Raw genomic sequence first — 22,572 nt, 5'->3', positions numbered from 1 at the left:
GTTTATTAGATTGATCAGTATTGCTGAACTATGAAATATTTTTTTTTGCATACAGGTATAACAGAATAGCTTTAGTGTAGTTGTTGTTTTAAACTTGAGTATGAACTTATACAAAATGCAGCAAGATATTAAAAAAAAAACAGTTTTGTTGATTAAAAAACACTATATCGGATTCATATCGGTATCGGCAGATATCCAAATTTATGATATCGGTATCGGACATAAAAAAGTGGTATCGTGCCATCTCTAGTTTGAACCAAGACTTACAAGTTTAAGTACAATAATGGCAACATTTAACAATTTGACTGCAACAGTGTATAGCTGTTAAATCAGAGATTAAGTTACTGAAATTTTGTTTGCTCAGTGTGCTGGGTGTGTATGAGCATTACCTTTTTTCTTTGTTCTATAGTCTAAAACTAAATAAAAAAGTGATGATTTTAAAGATCTTATTTCAGGTCAGATTTTTAATAAGCTGCAGGAACCCTGTTCAGTGCGAGTAGAGAACAGCCAAGTCTCCTCTAATAAACCTCCATCTGTGCTAGTGAAAACAGTTCATCTGACTGTAAACATGTTTCCATTTGTCAATTCAGTCTTCACTCTGAAATACAGGAAGTGAAATCACGGCTCAAACAGTTTATTTTAATTTTTTATTTTACCGTTCCAGAATTTCAGAGCACAGCCTGAACAAGAAAACATCTGCAGAACATGTTTTAAAACACATGCAATAAAAACTTGATAACATGACAACAGTTTTGTTCATCCAACTGCTGGAACAAAGCTAACCATTCGCCACGAACACTGACGCAGAACAGTGTAGAAAGCTTAAAATTTAAGTAGCAGAACATTTTCATTCAAAGTTACCTGATTAGATCTTTACAGGAGATTCCATCTGAACTCTGTGGAGCCTGATCTCAAGGGTTTTGAGTCTGACCCTGAAACCAGAGGATCTTTCTGTCTCTGCAGATTCATTGTGATCCAGTGATGGGAGTGATTTCAGCCCTGAGTGATCACGTTGATGTTTGCACAGAGCAGATAATGAAGTGAATGTTTTGGCACATTGGTAACAGTGAAACAGTTTATTAGTAACGTGGGATCGTTTGTGTTTGGAGTATGAACTGAGATTCCTGAAGCTCTTGTCACACTGGTCACAGCTGTAGTTTCCTTCCATGTGTGTACGTTCATGATAGTTACAAGCAGATGAACATGAGAAGCTTCTGTCACAGTGTCTGCACTTGTATGGTTTCTCTCCTGTGTGGACACGTTTGTGTATTTTAAGGCTACTGGCACTAATGAAGGATGACCCACACTGATCACAGAGGTGATTTTTAACCCCACTGTGAATCAGTTCATGTTGTTTTAAGTCACTTGGTTTGGGGAAGCCTCTCCCACATTCTTTGCAGTAGTTCAGTTTTTCTCCAGTGTGTCTACGTTGATGTAGTATTAGGCTTCGCTGAAGAATGAAAGTTCTCCCACAAAGGTCACAGAGGAAGTCTTTCCCACCACCACAGTGATGACAGGGTTGAGAACTGGATCCACCTGTGTCGCTCTGCTTCTAAACAAAGACACAAAGACAGTGTAAGTCAGTACGAAGCCGCATCCTTGATGGATTGTTGGAGCACTACGGGCTACTGTAGTCAGGAGCCTTGCAGAGTGATACGTACAGTGCTTTAACATAATATTGCCATATGTTGTGTGTATAAGGACCCCAAAATGGCACCTGTTAAGAGACATGCTTATGAAACTGATTTCAAAGTCAAGGCTGTCAGCCACGCATTAGAACATGGGAATAGAGCAGCTGCAAGAGAATTCAACATTAATGAATCAATGGTACGGAAGTGGAGGAAGCAAGAAGAATGAGTTGAGTAAAGCTTGACTTATCTGACCGTTTTGTTTTGCTTAATGCACCTTATGGTCCAGAGAATACGGGACACTTCAGTTTTATGATACAAAGTTTTGTGGATATTATACATGGTTATGCTGAGGATATGTCAGCCAATTTCCACTAGAAATGCCATTTGGTTAAAATGTTAGCAAGGAATTTGCATTTGCACTGTTAAATTTTTATATACAAAATAAATTCATGTCTTTTTTTTCACTAATAATGTTGTGGAGTTGTAAAGTATTTTGTCTCACGTCAATTATATCATCAGTTATGTTGCTATTAGAGATGGACCGATCCGATATTACGTATCGGTATCGGTCCAATACTGACCTAAATTACTGGATCGGATATCGGAGAAAAATAAAAAATGTAATCCGATCCATTAAATATCACGAAAGCACCTCACAAAACTTGCAACACGCCGTAACTCACCTCAGAACGTTAGCACGTCGGAGCAGTATGCATCACGTGATAGAGCGGCTGTGGCATGCGGGACCTGTCGGTGGTCTGGATAGCATTTGGAGCTTCGCTAGCAACCCGGCATTTCATCTCCGACAAAGTTATCCCGAGAGAAGTAAAGCAAGTGTGTAAGTCCATCTCTGAATGTTTGTAAAGCATTCCTGCGTTAAGCTTAACAAGCGACTGCCTCTTCTTGCTGCTACTTCAATCATGAAACTGCTTAACGATCAGCTGATCGGCTTTTCTGTCACGAGTCCGTGTCTCTAGTTTGCTTTTGGCCCACTTTGCACCAGAAAGAGGAAACCAGCGGCTGAACAACAGCAGCACGTTTAAGCTTGATCAGCTGTTGTTAGAATGTATTTAATATTACTTTCTACACCAGGATCTTTTTCTACGTAGCTGACGCTGGTAACTGTGCAGGGGCGGATCTAGCAAAGTTTAGCCAGGGGGGCCGATAGGGCATGAACAGGGAAAAGGGGGCACAAAGACATACTTTTCTTTCTTATTCTCATTTAAAATGTCTAGCTTTTAATAAATAATTATCTGACACCCAAAGTTTTAATTTGATGTAAAATGAATAGAAGTCAATTACTGTATATAGTGACTATTAAGTCTAATATATATACCCTAGTAAGCTATAGTACTTTTTCCTTTGGGAAGGTACCATCTGTGCAGTCTGCAATTTTGTTGAAGAAAGATGTTGAATCTATTTAATATTTCTTGAAAAATAATTGATTTCTGTGCATTTTTTTCACACTGCATCAAATTAAGGTTGATTACGTCGATTAAGCATCATGAGGTGGAGTGTGAGGGGTGGTTCCCTATTTTTTATTTATTTATTTTTGTTGTTGCTGGGAGTTGGAACCCTATTAGTTAGGTTGCTTAATATTTATGCTAAGTACTCTTTCAAATACCAGAATAGTGAGGATGGTGTAGGTTTAAGTTTATTAGATTGATCAGTATTGCTGAACTATGAAATTTTTTTTTTTTGCATACAGGTATAACAGAATAGCTTTAGTGTAGTTGTTGTTTTAAACTTGAGTATGAACTTATACAAAATGCAGCAAGATATTTAAAAAACAGTTTTGTTGATTAAAAAACACTATATCGGATTCATATCGGTATCGGCAGATATCCAAATTTATGATATCGGTATCGGACATAAAAAAGTGGTATCGTGCCATCTCTAGTTGCTATTGCAAATTTTCAAATATATATATATATATATATATATATATATATATATATATATATATATATATATATATATATATATATCCATCCATCCATTCGCTTCCGCTTATCCTTTTCAGGGTCACGGGGGGCGCTGGAGCCTATCCCAGCTGTCATAGGGCGAGAGGCGGGGTACACCCTGGACAGGTCGCCAGTCTGTCGCAGGGCTATATATATATATATATATATATATATATATATATATATCGTGAAAAATATTTTTGGGCCATATTGTCCCGCCCTAATGCCACGATAAGCCACGAAACTACCTGAACATTAAATAACGCCATCATATCTATTTTCAGCACTTTTAGTTTTTCATGATCGTGTAAACAAAAATCATAACTGAAATGAAAATCTGAATAATCACTCAGAGCTGCTTTTCCATGCAGTAGAATTGCTAACATGCTAACACAGTTTAATGAGCAGAGTTGTTCCAAACAGTCAGGCTAAAATGACAAGACAACAATATGAATACATACCTCACAGTAACTGCACTTGGAGAGTCTCTTTCTGGTGTGGATCTGTTGGTGTCGTCTCAGGTAATGTATAGTTTTAAAAGTCTTCGCACACAGGTCACATTTATGAGGTCTCTCCTCAGTGTGGGTAAACATGTGGCCATGTAATTGTGTGTCTGTTATAAACTGTTTGCCACACTGATCACACCAGTACACATCATGTCTGGTGTGAATGCGTAGGTGTATGGTTCGGCTGAACGGCCGGCTGAAGGTTTTTCCACAAATCTCACAGCTGTATGCCTTAATTCCAGAGTGACTAACTAGATGCCGCTGTAAGCTGCTCTTGCGAGAAAAAGCTCTGCCACACTGATCACAGCTGTACGCTTTAACTCCACTGTGGATGAGTTGGTGATTTTTCAGGGAACGCTTCCAGGAAAGACTTTCCACACAACTCACAGCTGAACGGTTTCTCTCCAGTGTGGATGACCTGATGACGTTTTAGTGTAGACTTCTCAGTAAAATCCTTCCCACACTCATCACAGGTGTATGTTTTCTCTCCCTTTCTTCTGTGAGGTTTGTCGGCCTCCTGAGAGCGCTGACTTCTCGCTCCATGTTGGTCCTGCAGTGACAGAGATACAAACAGAGGCAGTGAGTGAAATGCAGTCGTGGAACAAACTCAACCTTCAAACTCCCTCCATTAACACTAGTTTTAAACCTGTGGCACCAAACACCTTAAAGGCATCTTATCCCCACCTGCTGGTAGTTCTAACACATTACATCCAACCTGGTGTTAAAAATAATTAAGACCAGGTTGGATGACTGTTCAAACAGTAAAATCATGCCCATCCCTCCTACTTATACACAAATATTAATGCTAACATGCTAAAACACTCATAATAGTAAAAAATGTTTACAGGTCTATGCTTTTTTTTAATATTTCCCGTTCCTGATATTAGTTTGTTCAATGACAACAGATCCATTGTAATAGTTAACAGGTTCTTAGTCATTCAGGTCATCGTACTCTAAGGAGCTTGGAAGGCAAGCATGTTCAAGCTTGCTTGAAGACGTTTCATCTCTCATCCCAGAATCTTCTTCAGTGCTAGGGTCAAATGGTGGAGAGTCCCAGATTTTAAACTTAATGGGAGTTTCCCCCAAAAAGGGTCATGGACCCCTATTGATCCTCTACCTGATCACACCAGCCATGGTGTAAAAACAGGTGTGGGTCACAGTCAGCCAAGGTTTCAGGTGAATCTATTATGAAACTTAACTCCACCCTATCATGTGATTTCCTGAGGGTTTTTTGCCCCTGTCCAGTTTGGCACCGTAACAATAAGATTTATTGTCTGAAGGCCAAAGAAAATGTTTGGAAGGGGCTCGACTGAGCCACAGGTGCCAGGCACCACCAAGCAGCCACCAGGAGTGAGCCAGTACACAGCTGAGCGCCTAAACCGCCACACCTGGGGGGGGTCTGAGATGTTCCCAGAGAGGTGGAGTTAAGACCAGACTTGACATATAAGCATAGACAAACAGGCACAATCATGCATCCCCACCTTCATGCACACCCATAAAAATACTCAGCACTCGCCCAACGTGGAGACAAACACAAATATACACTGTGCACACACTAACACTCCCCCACTCTGTATCCCCAGGTCCAGGTGCCATCACCCACGGAGGGGCAATCTGCTCCCAGACCCAGGAGATGCTGCCCTGTGCTCTGGGGTGGAGACAAGCAGACCGTCCCCAGTCCTGCAGCAGCAGAGAGGCCCAGCATCCCAGACCCCGACTAGATGGGCGACTCCTCCTGGCCCCTCATGGTGAACAGAGAACAGGGGTGTGAAGACCCCATACCTCTCGCCACCCACTCATATGTAGTGTTTCTGTGTGCTGTTCATTAAAATCATGGGAGGGGCTGTGATTCTTTCCCCCACGCTGAGCCACTACAGCTGATTTTAGGGTTCCCACCTGCTCAATCCCACTTTAACCTCTTCCCTGCTCATGTTCCTGTTTAGAGGCAAAGTCACCCTCTACAGTGTAGGCAACAGAAAATACACATATGTTTTATTTTCCTTTATTTTCCACTTAACTGATTCAAACAGAGAACCTTTATTAGAAAGAAATAGTTCTTATTTCATCTACTAATCTTATTTTATTATTACATTAATGTAGCACATGGTTCAGTTAGCTTTGGAGAAAAACAGGTGGTAAAAATGTTCTTCAAGGAGCTACTTTTACTTTCTTACTCTGATTACATTTCAGAGCCTGTACTTTTTCACTTTATCTTGAGTAAAGAAGTTAAATCAGTACTTCAACTTTTACTAATAAACTTATATGTGTTCTTTAGGCGAGAAGACATCACATGTTACCCACCAGCTCGATAGCAGACGAGGATCATTTGAGCCCGGCAAGAACAGCGGACTCCCACAAACCATTTTCAGACCCCCGCAGGTTAAACATAATATATAAGTGTCTAGATTTATTTCATTGTTTTATTGTTCCTGAGTAAATCAGTTTGGCTGAGATTAAAGTTAAGCCTCATAACATATTATAGCACAGTTACATAATAGGGGACCTATTATTATGTATTATGTAATAGGGGACCTATTATGTAACTGCTATAATGGTAAAAACTCAGTAAAAATCGCATCAAGTACACTGGTGTTCCAATTGTACAAATCATACTTGAGATTTGAGAAAGGGCCATAGATTCCTCACCTTCTGTGTTGAGCTCATTGTTTCCTCTGTAGTGACTCAGCTGAGTCCAGATGGCTGAAAATGTTCCTCTGCTGCTCCGTCAGACTCTTCTCCTCCTGCTGATCAGCTGGGACACAAAACAGATCTTTGTTAGGCTCCACACTGCACTGAAGAGTCAAAGTGTCTCATATGTTCATCTGACAACACAAAGTACAAATTTCACTCTGATTGCTTGTAGAAATCTTGTGAGACGTGTTGTGCTGCAAAGTGAGGAAACTCTCTCACTCACTTATACTTCAGGAGGAACTTTGTGACATTGGCTCTAATATTCTAAGCAGCCCTTTACTATGACAGGGCCAGAAAGTCCTATTCTTCTACCAAATCACCAGGAGCTGCACATTAACCACCACAATATATTTTATTCTCTGTGCTTTCAAATATGAACACTGTTTACTTTCATCTCTGTTTCATTAGTTTTTGTTAACATCTTCCTGTGCATCACTTTACAGCAGCCACACTCATTAAAATGAGACTTTGTAGGAGTTCACTTCCTCTCATGTGTTCATCCACAGCAGCTGGACAATAAAGTTTATTGTGACCCTGATACTGCAGCAGATCGCTCTCATCCATTTCCTGTTATCACTTCAAATAGAAATGAGGCTGTAGAGGTTTGGTGCAGGCAGAAAAACAGCTGCAGGGACAATGAAAAGACTTTTCTGCTCCAACTTCTCCCAGCATGCTGAGCTAATGGTTAGCTGGTGTTTTTCTCCAAACACTCTCTCACTCTTCTCTCAACGTGTTCACAACAAACTGTGAACAGACACCGAGGAGAGCAGCAGAAGACCTCATTCAGGAGCTAAACTCAACATGAACTGAACTCACAGTAAAGTTAGCTCGGTGCTTACCTTTAGATGAGCCCACAAACCGAGAGAAACTCCGCGATGAAGCTGCAACTCTTTCCAAACACAGGAAACAGATCAGGGAGCAGAGACCCACGTGGTTCACGCTGATCTCAACTACGATCCAGGAGACAAGGGTGGGCAGATCGATGCAGATATCGATCCAAACGTTGGTTTAGTTTGTTTTATCATCCAAAATCAGGATTTTACTCGCTTGGGATGAAACGGTAACTCCGTCTGCGTAAACTGTGTCCAGCATGTGATCCCGGAACAGACTTCTTCTTCTTTGTATTGGTTATTGGCGGTTGTCAAACACCAAAATGGTGCATTTCCGCCACCAACTGGTGTGGAGTGAAACGTCGACATCAGAATCCTCCCTCAATGTATACTCTGTTTTAAAAACTGGAATAAGGCCTGACAACTTTCACTTCTTGAACCCTTTTGCAGTAAACTTACGTTTTGAACAGCGGGCGCGTCAACATTATCCCCCTATTCAGCTTCTCGGCGACTCAAAGGTTTGACAGTCACCAATAGTAGTGATCAAACCAATATGTCCAAATCTTATTCCAGATATGACCACCTCCTCTCTCCTACTCCTTCCTGTGCTTCTCATTTCTCCTACCCTCCTTAAATTTTTATACAACCATCGTCCCCTCCTTTCTTCCTCCCACTTTTTTTTTACCATGTTTCCTTTATTTCTTATCTTATTATACTCATTATCTCTGTCTGACAGAAGTTAATAGCCAGTTCAGTTAACCCATGTTTTGTGGCTTTCTTCACAACTCTGTCGTTTCATTTCCTCTGACTCCATAGTGAGCTGGATCCATAAAAAGCCAACTATAAGTCCCATCATGTGTATTTCGTTAAATGTTTGCTGAACCTCTGTTAGTACATCTGCTCTACTTTCTGAGTGGCTACACTGTAAACTGGCCAATGAAGAGCTTCAGTCACTTCTCCCTTCCCTGGGTAGATCTGATCACAACCTGGTGCACCTTGTCCCTGTGTATAAGCCCTTAGTGCACAGGGAGCCACCAGCCACCCGCACAGTGCAGAGATGGTCAGAGGAAAGCGAGGAGGCTCTTAATGACTGTTTTGAGTCTACTGTGTGGGAGGTGGTCTGTGAAACCACGGAGAGGACATCGACAGCCTGGGGACATGCATTACAACAAAACAATGTTGGCAAAGTCTGGAGAGGCCTCAGAACCATCTAAGGGCACAAACGTCAGAACTCTCTGCCTGGCAGGGATGTGAGGTGGGCAAATGAACTGCATCATTTCTTCAACAGGTTTGATTCATCCATGAGGCAGTCTCCAACATTGGCTGCAGACTCACCCACACCCACTGCTGCTGTTCCACCTCTGACACCTCAGATACTTAACACCTCCTCTACTCACCCTGGTCACTCCTCCCCACCCCCAACAACAGCATCCAATACACACTCAACACAAGGCTCCAGCCTGCCTCTCTCAACCACCCAGTTTAGGAGGGAAGTGAGGAGGATTAAAGCCAGGAAAGCTGCAGGTCTAGATGGCATCAGCTCAAGGGTTGTCATGTCCTGCGCAGACTAACTGTGTGGGGTGATGGAGCACCTTCTCAACCAGAGCCTGAGGCAGCTCTGGAAAACCTCCTGTGTTGTACCAGTGCCAAAGACCTCAACAGCTATGGGCCGGTGGCTCTGACATCCCACTTGATGAAGACCCTGGAGCGGCTGGTCCTGGCTCAGCTTCGGCGCCTGGTGAGCTCATCACTTCAGTTTGCCTAGCAGCAAAAACTGGTTTGCAAAAAGGCTGCAACTTCAGTGGTGTGGCTTTGTTCCGTCAGATACACAACAAAGCACTATTTTTGGTAGCACATGCTAGCGGGCCGTCGTTATTACCGTGTTTTTTTGGAAAATACGGCACACTTAAAATCAATCCTTTGATTTTTCTGAAAATCAACAGTGCCACTTATAATCCTGTGTGTCTTATGTATGAATTCTGGTTGTGTTTACTGACCTGGAAACGATTTTATGTAGTACACGGCGCTCGAAAAGGTTTTAGTATGACTTTTCTAAGCTACGAATCCGCACCGCTTGATGGATTGTTGGAGCATTACGGCTATCGTAGGCAGGAGCCTCGCGGGGTGATAAAAACTGTGCTTCAACATAATATTACCGTATTGTGTGTGTATAACCTCCTTTTAAGTTTTGTGGATATTCTACATGGTTATGCTGAAGATATGTTGGCCATTTTCCACTGGAAATGCCTTTTGGTTAAACTGTCAGCAAGGAATTTGCATTTGCACTGTTAATTTTTATATAACTGTAATGCACATAAAAACAGCTGCTTGTTTATGTGAAAATACATTGATGGGGTTTTTTGCACTAATAAAGTTGTAAAGTATTTTGTCTCGTGTCAATGATATCGTCAGTCACCTGGATTTTAGACTACCTCACTGACCGACCACAGTATGTGAGAACTCAGGGCTGTGTGTCGGAGAGGGTCGTCTGCAGTACGGGGGCCCCACAGGGAACCGTTCTGGCTCTGTTCCTCTTCACCATCTACACTGCAGACTTCTCCCACAACTCCACCCAGTGCTTCCTGCAGAAGTTCTCTGACGACTCTGCAATAGTCGGCCTCATCACTGATGGGGACGACAAGGAGTACAGTACAAAAGTGCATCACCCCATCACTAGGAGTCCCAGGCTTGTACCTTTCTACCTTTAAAACCCGCCTTCCAGCCAAATGGCTGGTAGGCTTTTAGCTAAGCTTTAGCTTCAGCCAAGTGGAAGCTAAATTGGCTAGTCATTCATATGTATATTAGGTTGTTACCTGGGAATTCTGGAGGGAGGGGAGTGGGGGTGTGTGATTGAGGGGGTGGGGGAGCTGCTAAAAGCTGTGAACTTCCTTTTGTGTTCACTTTGATGCATTCTCAATCATCCATGGAAATAAATCTCCAAAAGTCACCAACTTGGAGTGTTTCAGTTTGCCATCTTAGGGAGAAATCAACACACATGGGTGTATTTCCTTTGTTGCTGCGATTTATTGATAAAAACAGTACCAAAAACCAACCATTTGTACACATATTTACAAATAATAATAAAAAGTGAGTGAGTACATTTCAACATTTTCAACATTATACCAGTGGTCTGATTGATGCCACAATGGATTGCCCTGAAGAATTCTGTGGTGTACGGACCTCCTCTCCAAGGAAAGAAAATGCAGAGAAGACTCACCACTCAGCAGGCCTTGGAAATGATCCTGAGGGAAGTCGACCCTTGTGACTCGGATGGAGAAGACCTAGAAGTTCAGCCGGATTCGGACTCAGAGCTGTCTGATCAGTCTTCCGGTTAGTTTCATTTCATGTTATTTCCTAATACATTTCAAACAAGTAAGTGGATGTAGTTAGTAAGTAAGATATTTCAGACATTATTCTGATACAGAGGAGGAGGAGATCATGCAACACCTACGCTTTGATGACAAGTCCACCCGCAGTGATCGAGCAAAGACTGATAAGTTCGCTGCAATTTCCAGTGTGTGGGGATCATTTGTCACCAACAGCATCACGTGCTGCAACCCTGGTCTACATATCACCGTTGATAAACAGCTTTTCCCATCAAAGACTCGGTGCTGTTTCCTGCAGTATATTGCAAGTAAACCTGACAAGTTTGGGATCAAGTTTTGGGTGGCTTGCGACCTAAAATCCAAGTACATTTGCAATGTCTTCCCATATCTTGGCAAGGACCCCAATCGTCCCACTGGGGAGAGACTTTCTGAAAATGTAGTAATGAGGCTGATGGAACCATTCCTAGACAAGGGCAGAAATGTTACCACGGACAATTTCTTCACATCGCTTTCACTTGCGCAAAAACCTCTTAGACGGAAAACCACCATCCTCGGCACAGTCAACAAGATTCGCAGGGAAATTCCTCAATCCACTAGACAGACAGATCGCAATGAATTCACCACTCAGGTATGTTGCAGGTCTTTTGTGGTTCTATGTTTATGTGTTTCATTGTGTGTAAAAGGGCTATGGAAATAACAATTTATCTTATTTCTTAGGTGTTTTCAACCTCTGCTGCCACGCTGACGGCGTATGCGGCCAAATGGAAGAAGACAGTCTATATTCTTAGCAGCATGCACAGCGTGGTTCAGACTGATAACACTACCAAAAGGAAGCCAAACACTGTCACCCTTTACAACAAAACAAAGTGTGGCGTGGATGTGATGGACCAGATGGTTCGGGAGTACACTGTCCGCAGAGGAACACGGCGCTGGCCAGTTGCCGTGTTTTATAACATGATTGACATGGCAGCACTGAATGCACATGTGCTGTATCAAGCATGCACCGGGACGAAGGAAAGACGGGTGGACTTCCTGGTGGAGCTTGCAAGAGAGTTGGCTCACTCTCATGTAGCTGAGAAGAAGGCAAGAAAAGAACAGTTGCTTTGGACACAACCCTCCACACCTAGCCCTGGAAAAACTATCTCTATCTCTACTTTTAAGATTAGGCTTAAAACTTTCCTTTTTGCTAAAGCATATAGTTAGGGCTGGACCTGGTGACCCTGAATCCTCCCTTAGTTATGCTGCAATAGATGTAGGCTGCCGGGGGATTCCCATGATGCATTGAGTGTTTCCTTTCCAGTCACCTTTCTCACTCATTATGTATTAACAGACCTCTCTGCATTGAATCATATCTGTTATTAACCTCTGTCTCTCTTCCACAGCATGTCTTTATCCTGTCTTCCTTCTCTCACCCCAACCGGTCGCAGCAGATGGCCCCGCCCCTCCCTGAGCCTGGTTCTGCCGGAGGTTTCTTCCTGTTAAAAGGGAGTTTTTCCTTCCCACTGTCGCCAAAGTGCTTGCTCATAGGGGGTCATATGATTTTTGGGTTTTTCTCTGTATCTATGAAGCGCCTTGAGGCGACTTTTGTTGTGATTTGGCGCTATATAAATAAAATTGAATTGAATTGAAAAAGAGCCATGTGTCAGGTCAAACACAAATGCAAGAACAGTCATGCCACTGTGCGATGTGTTCACTGCTACAGATACACATGTGGTAAATGCAGACTACAGATACCATGGCAGTGCCAGAATTGTGAGTGATTGCTGAAAATGTTGAAATGTACTCACTCACTTTTTATTATTATTTGTAAATATGTGTACAAATGGTTGGTTTTTGGTACTGTTTTTATCAATAAATCTCAGCAACAAAGGAAATACACCCATGTGTGTTGATTTCTCCCTAAGATGGCAAACTGAAACACTCCAAGTTGGTGACTTTTGGAGATTTATTTCCCTGGATGATTGAGAATGCATCAAAGTGAACACAAAAGGAAGTTCACAGCTTTTAGCAGCTCCCCCACCCCCTCATTCACACACCCCCACTCCCCTCCCTCCAGAATTCCCAGGTAACAACCTAATTTACATATGAATGACTAGCCTAGCTTCCACTTGGCTGAAGCTAAAGCCTAGCTAAAAGCCATTTGGCTGGTAGGAGGGTTTTAAAGGTAGAAAAGCCAACTGGCTGCTCTCCGGGGCCCTAGTGAAGGGCCCACTCCTGAAGACCTTCTATGACTCTGTGGTCGCCTCAGCCATCTTTTACGGTGTGGTCTGCTCGGGCAGCAGCATCTCTGCTGGGGACAGGAAGAGACTGAACAGGTTGATCAGAAGGGCCAGCTCTGTTCTAGGATGCCCTCTGGACCCAGTGGAGGTGGTGAGTGACAGGAGAATGGTGGCTAAGCTGTCATCCCTGTTGGACAACATCTCCCACCCAATGCAGGAGACTCTGACGGCACTGAGGAGCTCCTTCAGTGGCTGCGGCACCTACGATGTGGGACGGAGAGATTTCGCAGGTCTTTCCTCCCCACTGCTGTCAGACTCCACAACAAAGACTTCAACTGACTAAGCACACACATCCACACATGTGCAATACTCTTTCTGGCATCGTTGTATTATACTCAATTGTAAATAGTATTTGTATTCTATTTTATTCAATTGCATGTATTATTTCATTCTATTCTATTGTGTACAGTATCTCATGGATATATTATTCCAGTGTTTTTTCTTAAAATTTTCTATGCAACTTTGCACTGTCTACTGCTGTAACAAAACAAATTTCCTACGCTCGGGACTAATAAAGGTTATCTTATTTTATGCAACCAAGACTACATATCTCCCGTACTGGCATCCTTACACTGGCTGCGAGTTAGGTTTTGAATTCATTTTAAGATTTTATTATGTGTTTTTAAGGCGTTGCATGGGTTAGGACCCTCAAACCTTTCTGATCTTTTAAATTTGTTCACTCCTGTAAGATCACTGAAGTCTGTGGATCAGATGCTCTTAGCTGTCCCAAGGTCCAGATTAAACACAGAGGATAAGAAAGGTCTGGCCTCTCTTATCTGGAAACAAAATTAACAAAATTGATTGAAAAACCTGTTGCAAAAATTCCTTTTTATTTTGTTTTGTGAAGCTACAAACTGATGAACTAGATTACTGGTAGAATGATGTATAAATAAAACATGATTTGCCGTCTTATGCATATTGTATTGATGTATCATGACCAGTGATGTGCAATACCACTGATTTCCTTTCTGATCCAATACCAAGTAAAATTCAGGGTGGTATCGACGATACTGAACCAATACCTAGTAGAAAAACGTATATTTTTTTTATTGTATCTCAAATTTTAGCGTCATCATGATTACAGGACATCAGACTACTTGTTCTTATCACATAATAAAGCTGAATTCATCATGGCTCCTTTAAGTTCAGTAATTACTATGTCCTCTGCCTCATGTAATTAGGAGCTGGTGTGTAGGAGCCATTTTTCTTATTTCCCTGTCTTTAACACTACTAGAAGGTTGTATTTCATTTTATGTACTGGTTATGGCAGAGGTAGGTACAGGGTTATTTAAGGTCAAGGGTAATTCTGTCCAGGTGTTGCTGATGAGAAGGGGAAAACCATTTCCTACTGTGCTTAGTCCAGTTACTTGTCTGTGTTTAAATGGATGTTGCAAAGGAAATAAAAGTCCCCTTAGGCCCCCTCCTTGATTCAGAGTCTTTCCCTTTTGACGTAAATGGTCTCCTTGACTCTGGTCTCAAACCGGCGTTCCTCCCTGTCCAGGATGTGTACCTGTGTTCCTGGAGGACAGGCGGGTCCATGGACCAGTCCACAGCTGGACACCGTACTTGGGTTAAACTTCCAGTGAAACTGAGGCCACAGCTCAGGACAATAGAAGATTGAAAAATGCTGCCTGGTCTAATGGGTCTCAATCTCTGCAACGTTCAGCTTTCAGAATTTGTCTTAAACAGCATAAAAGCATGGATCCATCCCACCTTGCATCAGGAAAACATTGATGAACTTTGAGCAAATGAAACCACAACTTTAAAAAATGAATTCACAAAATTAATTGTTTCGACATCTTAAACACAAAATCATAAGTTTTAATACCTACAACAAGTTTAAGGAAAAATAAAAGATTTTAAAGATCTTTCAACCTTTTTTCTCAAATATAAAACAGCTGATGACACTGACATGCATCTTACTATGATGGGAGTGATTTCAGCCCTGAGTGATCACGCTGATGTTTGCACAGAGCAGACAATGAGGTGAATGTTTTGGCACATTGGTAACAGTGAAACAGTTTATTAGTAACGTGGGATCGTTTGTGGTCGGAGTATGAACTGAGATTCCTGAAGCTCTTGTCACACTGGTCACAGCTGTAGTTTCCTTCCATGTGTGTACGTTCATGCTTGTTTTGATTACCTGATTGTGAGAAGCTTTTGTCACAGTGTCTGCACTTGTATGGTTTCTCTCCTGTGTGGACTCGTTTGTGTCTTTTAAGGTCGACTGCAGTAATGAAAGATGACCCACACTGATCACAGACGTGCTTTTTTGTCCCACTGTGAATCCGTTCATGTTGTTTTAATCCACTTAATGTGGGGAAGCTTCTCCCACATTCTTTGCAGTATTTCAGTTCCTCTCCAGTGTGTCTACGTTGATGTGTTTTTAGGGTGTATTGGTGACTGAAAGTTTTTCCACAAAGGTCACAACGAAAGTCTTTCCCACCACCACAGTGATGACAGGGTTGAGAACTGGATCCATCTGTGTCGCTCTGCTTCTAAACAAAGACACAAAGACAGTGTAAGTCAGTCCTTCAACATTTTTATCCTGAACATCGCCTGAAATAAAGAGCAAATAAAAAACAAACAAAATCATAACTGAAATGAAAATCTGAATAATCACTCAGAGCTGCTTTTTCATGCAGTAGAATTGACGAAACATCAGAATCAGTGAGCTGCAAACTTTCAGCCCCGACTGTGTCCGTGCTGTCAGGTGAGAAAGGCGACAACTCACTGATTCTAATCGGCAGGTCTGCGGTTTGTGCATAATCCGTGTACCTCCTCTAGTTTACTGTTTGAGCTGTTTGGTGGTTGTCAAAATTTTGTGAGGTTTCACCTGAGATTCGGGCGTTTTGGGAAAAATAAAATTATATTAAAAAACTCAATTCAGGATTTTAATGAATTGATGTCACGTTATCCAAGCCAGACTCAATTTTAATCGGTAAATCGATTATCAAAACCCACCTCTAGCTGAGACAGTTTAACCCTTTAAGACCTACCATAGAACCAAGTCCGCCAGAGCTTATATTATATTTTTACATGCTGTGGAGCCATTTTTGGGAGCATTTCAAGTTGCTATACATCAATACAACCGTTATAGCCCAGATTTTAATAATATGTATTCATTAAGTGCATAGTAATTACATAAATTGCAAAAAAGTGCAATAAACTACAAAAAAATTGAAAATCGTTTTTGATTTTTTAACATATATTTGTAGTTAGAGAAATTTAAGAGGCTTATCCCTCAAAACTGTAAATACAAAAAAGTTGCACAAAATAGTTTCCCACCACAGGAAATTTATTTTGAGTGTCTTCATAGTTTTATTTTTGAAATACACCAATTTTTATACACTGCAGGAAAAACGAAAATAAATATTATACTGCAAATTTGCAAAAAAGCAGCATATGCATCAAAATAAACTATTTCCAGCAGTGCAGTATGAGTCCTAAGCATCCCAGAAACGACACAGAAAGTCATAAAGTCAAAGATAACTTTTAAAAAGAGCAGTATAGGCCCTGAGGCCCTGATCGCAAAAAAGACTACATTTCCGCGAAAATGATGTCACTTCCGGTTTCGGCCAGGTAATGGCGGAAATGCAAAAGTTCGCGCTGACGTCTATTCCAACGTAGGAAGTGTTTTGAACAGCTGATCGGACCGGCAAAGCGTGTTTCTGGAATATTATGTTTTTGTTCCTGCAAGCGCTTTTTATGCAGTTTTTGCAAAGCTTTATGTGGAAGGAAACCGTGACCTAGGACAAGCTGATGGCATCAGATGTAAGTACAACTCCTCCGGTTTCATATGCAAAAAAATTTTTTGCGCTAGCTTACGTGGTTGCAGTGCTACCGGGATTTAAAAATAGTTACGCATAACAGAGCGTTCCCGCTCCGATCGGCTCTAAAGGGTTAATGAGCAGAGTTCTTCCAAACAGTCAGGCTAAAATGACAAGATAAAAATATAATATAAAAACATACCTCACAGTAACTGCACTTGGAGAGTCTCTTTCTGGTGTGGATCTGTTGGTGTCGTCTCAGGTGATATGGAGTTTTAAAAGTCTTCTCACACAGGTCACATTGATAAGGTCTCTCCTCAGTGTGGGTAAACATGTGTTGTTGTAACTGCGTGTTGGTTATAAACTGTTTGCCACACTGTTCACAGCAGTACACATCATGTCTGGTGTGAATGCGTAGGTGTGTATTTCTGCTCTCAATCCGGCTGAAAGTTTTCCCACAGATGTCACAGCTGTATGCCTTAATTCCAGAGTGGGTAACTAGATGACTCTGTAAGTGGCTACTGTGAGTAAAAGCTCTGCCACACTGATCACAGCTGTACGCTTTAACTCCACTGTGGATGAGTTGGTGTGCTTTTAGGGAAAGCCTCCAGGAAAAAGACTTTCCACACAAGTCACAGGTGAACGGTCTCTCTCCAGTGTGGATGACCTGATGATATTTTAGTGACTCCTTCAGAGTAAACTTCTTCCCACACTTGTCACAGCTGTATGTTTTCTCTCCCTTTCTTTTGTGAGGTTTGTCGGCCTCCTGAGAGCGCTGACTTCTCGCTCCATGTTGGTCCTGCAGTGACAGAGATACAAACAGAGGCAGTGAGTGAAATGCAGTCGTGGAACAAACTCAACCTTCAAACTCCCTCCATTAACACTAGTTTTAAACCTGAAGGTGGAGTGTGGCACCAAACACATTAAAGGTCTCTTATCACCACCTGCTGGTAGTTCTAACACATTACATCCAACCTGGTGTTAAAAATAATTCATGACTGTTCAAACACTCTAAAATATTTTTCCTTTTTTTCCTTACTTTTACTCCCCACGGAAAAAAAAGACTTTCTACTCATTACATTTTCAAAACAGACTTTTTACTTTTGGTTTGAGGAATTTGAGGGGAGTTATTTCATCACTGCAGGCATCAAACATCAAACCGATTTGAGCCTGAAAAGTAACACATGAAAGACAATCCTGATCGTGTACTAATCACCAGGGTTTGAAACATAAAAAGAGATGAAAGAGGCAAAACTGTGAGTCATAGTCAGGAGTTAAAGTGAGACGTTGTTCTTCTTTCTTTTTTGCACAGCACCTGAACAAACAGGTAATTTCAAATGCAGCGTTTCTATCAACAAACATCAGCAAACACACAAACTGTTTGTGTGCAGTTTGTCTCACAGTGTGTTGTTGGCTAAAGGTCCAGCTGCTTCACATCACAGGGAGAGAAAAGAAAGAGAGCTAACTTCACTCAGAGATGGAGAAAGATAAGACTCACAGGACAGGAGAGGAAGAAGAGAGGTTAGATTTAAAGGGAAGGACTGCTCAGTGGGATTTGATCAACTGGAGATTAAAGTTTACATGTAAGTCCTCATGTGTTGAAATCAGATATTGAGTCTGTACATGTGACATTGTGTTTTTCCAGATAGTGAAAGATGCTGCAAAACAATCTGAGGCAGATTAACTGTGTTATTTAAAGACTGCATGAAGATCCTCTGCAGGTTAGTGCAGGATAAACAGGTTCGTTTGCTGAACTGTGATTTAAAGTAAAGAACAGTGTGTGACTGGTGCACAGTGACTGTGGTGCTCATGTCACAGTTAGATTACATCAAGTGTAGCAGAGATTCATTTAAACTGAAGCTCATGATGCTGACATTCATTCACTGAGTTCCACCTTCATACCAACAGTATAGTGTCTAATATAAAGACAGTGTACTGTCAGTGTAGAGGATGGAAATCAGCCAGGACAGCTCATGAAACATCTGCTGACATCTGGTTGAATTCAGTTGTGTACATCCACAGAGAGCAGCAGCCTGTACTTTAACAGGGCTCTAGAGTGCGACCAATTTGGTCGCAAATGCGACCAAATTTTTCAGTGGTGCGACTAAAAAAAAAAATATTTGGTTGCACCTGTGCGACCAACTGTTCGGGTAACAAAAATAAAATAAAAATCTCTGCAACCTTCCCTGTGGTCAACAACAGACACATTATGCCCCTATCGTGGACTAAACCAATCAGAGATAGTAAGGGGCGGGACCTCTCTGATTGGCCGTGGTCCAGTTGAAAGTGCAGGTGGAAGTGGGAGGTGAGTAGCTTGAATAAAGCGATATCAATTCATTAAATCCTGAATCGACTTTTAAATATAACTGTGTTTTGCCAGAAACACCAGATTCTCAGATTAAAGCTCACAAAACCATTTCAACAACAACCAAACAGCAAATGAGAGCAGGTACACGGATTCCACACAAAGACGTAAACACAGACCCGACGCATCAGAATCACCTTCGTCTTTCTCGGCTTTCTCACCCGACGACCCGTAGATGGACACGCTGTCAGAGCTCCGTGTTTACGTCTTTTGCACCGATTCTGAGCTGCAGGTTTTGTCTCTCTCCAACCAAAATTCACCGAGCCAGCAGCAAAAGAAGCAGCAAACTGCGCTTCACATTTGATCAATGTCGTCATGAATTTTGCTGTTTTGCTTCCACCTCTAGGGATGGGTATTGATAAGATTTTAACGATTCCGATTCCATTTTCGATTCTGTTTAACGATTCGATTCCTTATCGATTCTTTTTTTTTAAAAAGGAGAACACTAAAGTCGATTAGCTTAGAACTGTGTTTTATATGTTCTCTTTGAACAAGATAGAAATTTAGGAGTAACATGGCCTTACAAACCCAACAGTGAGATCTTAAGAGATCCACAGCCTACAGCTCTTCAATGGAGTGTCACAGGGTCCCCAGGAAAAAAAATGTATATGTAAAATAATAAAATAAATATTCTCCTGTAGCAATAACAAAGTTTAACATAAATTATTCTGTAGCAATTACACAAGAATATCCAGTAATGTCCCTGCCTACAATTAAACACATTCACTTACCAAAGTGAAAGCGGGGGCATCTGCTGTGGCAAATGGGTGCAAGCCTTTGACCACAAACTTAGACACTGCTGGGTGACATTCGTCTATCCTGGCCTGAAAGGAGACGCTACCGGTAGACTGCAGCGAGAACTGCCAGCATCTGAGCCAGCCAGACTCTGTCTCTCTCATAATGGTTATCTAAATGCAACGCACAGTAATAGCAGGTTTTGTAATAAGGTAAATCGCGCTAACATAATATGCAATGCTAATTGATTAGTTACCTGCAGTATTAACGGGAGAGGACGTGGAAACGCTACCGCTGCTGCTGGGTTGAGCTTCGCTAGTCCGGAGCGGATCAAAAACACGACATTCGTTGAACGCAATCGCGTGTTTTTTGAGCAAATGCTTTTGCATATTCGTAGTGTTTCCTCCCTTTGATGAAATCTCTACTTTGCAAGTATTGCACGTTGCCCTGTTGTCATCCTTTCTCATAAAGTGTAACCAAACTTTTGAGCGTTTGTGCCGCTCAGGCGCCGTGTTTCCTACTGGGTAAAAGACGCTACTCAACGTGATGACGTCATTCGGGGCGACTGGAATCGATAAGGGAATCGTTTATAAAAGTGGCAAACGATTCCAAGGAATTGAAACAGTGGGAACCGGTTCTCAACAAGAACCGGTTTTCGATACCCATCCCTATCCACGACTATTAAAATCACACTTCATGCACAGCTAGCTCTCTCTCTCTCTCTCTGTACTTCAAGAACAGTTTCCCGTCTCCAATCTCTGTTTTCTGTATTATTCATTCGTTTATTACCCAGCAGTCTACCGTTGTTTACAGCGCTGTCTTTTTCTTTTTTTCCACTTAAATGACCTCGGACAAGAAAGCCTAATTTTTCTGTTGTTCAATACTGAAGTAATTTAAACTTTATATGCAGAATATTGCAGAATGTTTTTAAGGTTATCTGCTATAAAAAGCCAGACCAGAAAAATCTCCTTCATGTTTTTCTGTGTTTTATTCTCAGTTACTTTGACACAAAGGCATCTGCTGTGATGTTCCCAATTCTGATGAAGTCTCACATGTATCAGTACTGATAAATGATCAGAATTATAATATTTCTGACTGTCTGAGGCTAAGTTGAACCGAATCGGGACTTTGAAAACCGGAATCGAATGGACTATAGAAATCAGTGATGATACCCAGCCCTAGTGAGCAGCCTAGGCACGACAGAAGTGGATGTAGCTGTAATAGGAAAAGAAGTATTGATAACTTTTCTGTTAAGTTAAGGCCTGATCCTTCTGAAATTCATAGCCAGTGCTCTGACACGGTGTCATCAATCTTTGAAAGCTGAAAAAGCACAGTGTATCCAGAAAAACACATTATATTATATCAATTATTATATAATTTGTGTGCGCCTAACTTTTGTGCCGGTACGCCTAACTTTTTAAAGTTAGGCGTACCGGTACGCCCATGGCAAAAGTTAGTCTAGAGCCTGTACTTTAAGAAAATCTACTGGAGCTCTCAATAGAAATTATTGTGAGCTGTGATTCTTTTCCCCACGCTGAGCCACTACAGCTGATTTTAGGGTTCCCACCTGCTCAATCCCACTTTAACCTCTTCCCTGCTCATGTTCCTGTTTAGAGGCAAAGTCACCCTCTACAATGTAGGCAACAGAAAATACACATATGTTTTATTTTCCTTCATTTTCTAATTAACTGATTCAAACAGAGAACCTTTATTAGAAATAAATAGTTCTTATTTCATTTACTAATCTTATTTTATTATTACATTAACAAAGCACAAGGTTCAGTTAAATTTGGATAAAAAACATGTGGTTAAAAAGTTCTTCAAGGAGCTACTTTTACTTTTTTACTCTGATTACATTTCAGAGCCTGTACTTTTTCACTGTTACTTAAGTAAAGATGGTGAATGAATACTTTTACTGAAGTATTTATAACACTAATATCTGTACTTCTACTTAAGTATAGAGTAAATGTACTTTTGCCTCCTCTGATCATTTCTATAATATTATTTATATCAGTGATGGCCAAATGAAGCTTTCTGAAACACTGAAGCTTGTATTGAAAAAGGTTCATTACTCAAAGCTTTTCAACACAGTCCTCTTTGGTGACATCTGCTGGCCAAAAATATGAAGAGCAGCTTGAATCTACAAATTATAATATAGAGCTTCATAATAATTTCCCACTCTACAGAGCTCAGCTGACAGCTTCTGTCTGATATCGAGCTGCTGTTGTGGTGCTTTGAACGTGTATTTTTGGGGATGATGAAAAAAATGTTTTGTCTATTTGATTATTAATAATGTTGATGAATAAACCTTCCTGATTTTAACATGTGCTGTGGTCTCTAAAAAACAACATAATATACAACACAGTCATATAACAGGTTGGGAGGATGAGAGTTTTAGACGTGACTGATTATTTGGTGAAACTGTGATATTTTCCTCACCTCCTGTGTTGAGCTCATTGTTTCCTCTGTAGTGAC

General features: G+C 41.3%; 1 protein-coding gene across 1 annotated transcript; it reads right to left on the bottom strand.

Moving 5' to 3' along the window:
- Window positions 1-988: 988 nt before the first annotated feature.
- On the bottom strand, window positions 989-22,554 carry LOC113029485 (zinc finger protein 678-like; the record flags this gene model as incomplete). Its single annotated transcript, XM_026180373.1, has 3 exons — window positions 22,537-22,554; window positions 17,200-17,796; window positions 989-1,552 (listed from the first exon to the last, which is right to left on the bottom strand). Coding segments are annotated over exons 1-3 (1,179 nt in total), but the record flags the coding sequence as incomplete, so codon positions are not given.
- Between the last annotated feature and the right edge of the window lie 18 nt (window positions 22,555-22,572).

This window comes from Astatotilapia calliptera, chromosome 9 (assembly GCF_900246225.1).
Source record: "Astatotilapia calliptera chromosome 9, fAstCal1.2, whole genome shotgun sequence".
Lineage (NCBI taxonomy): Eukaryota > Metazoa > Chordata > Actinopteri > Cichliformes > Cichlidae > Astatotilapia > Astatotilapia calliptera.
This window is presented reverse-complemented; position numbering and strand designations above follow the sequence as displayed.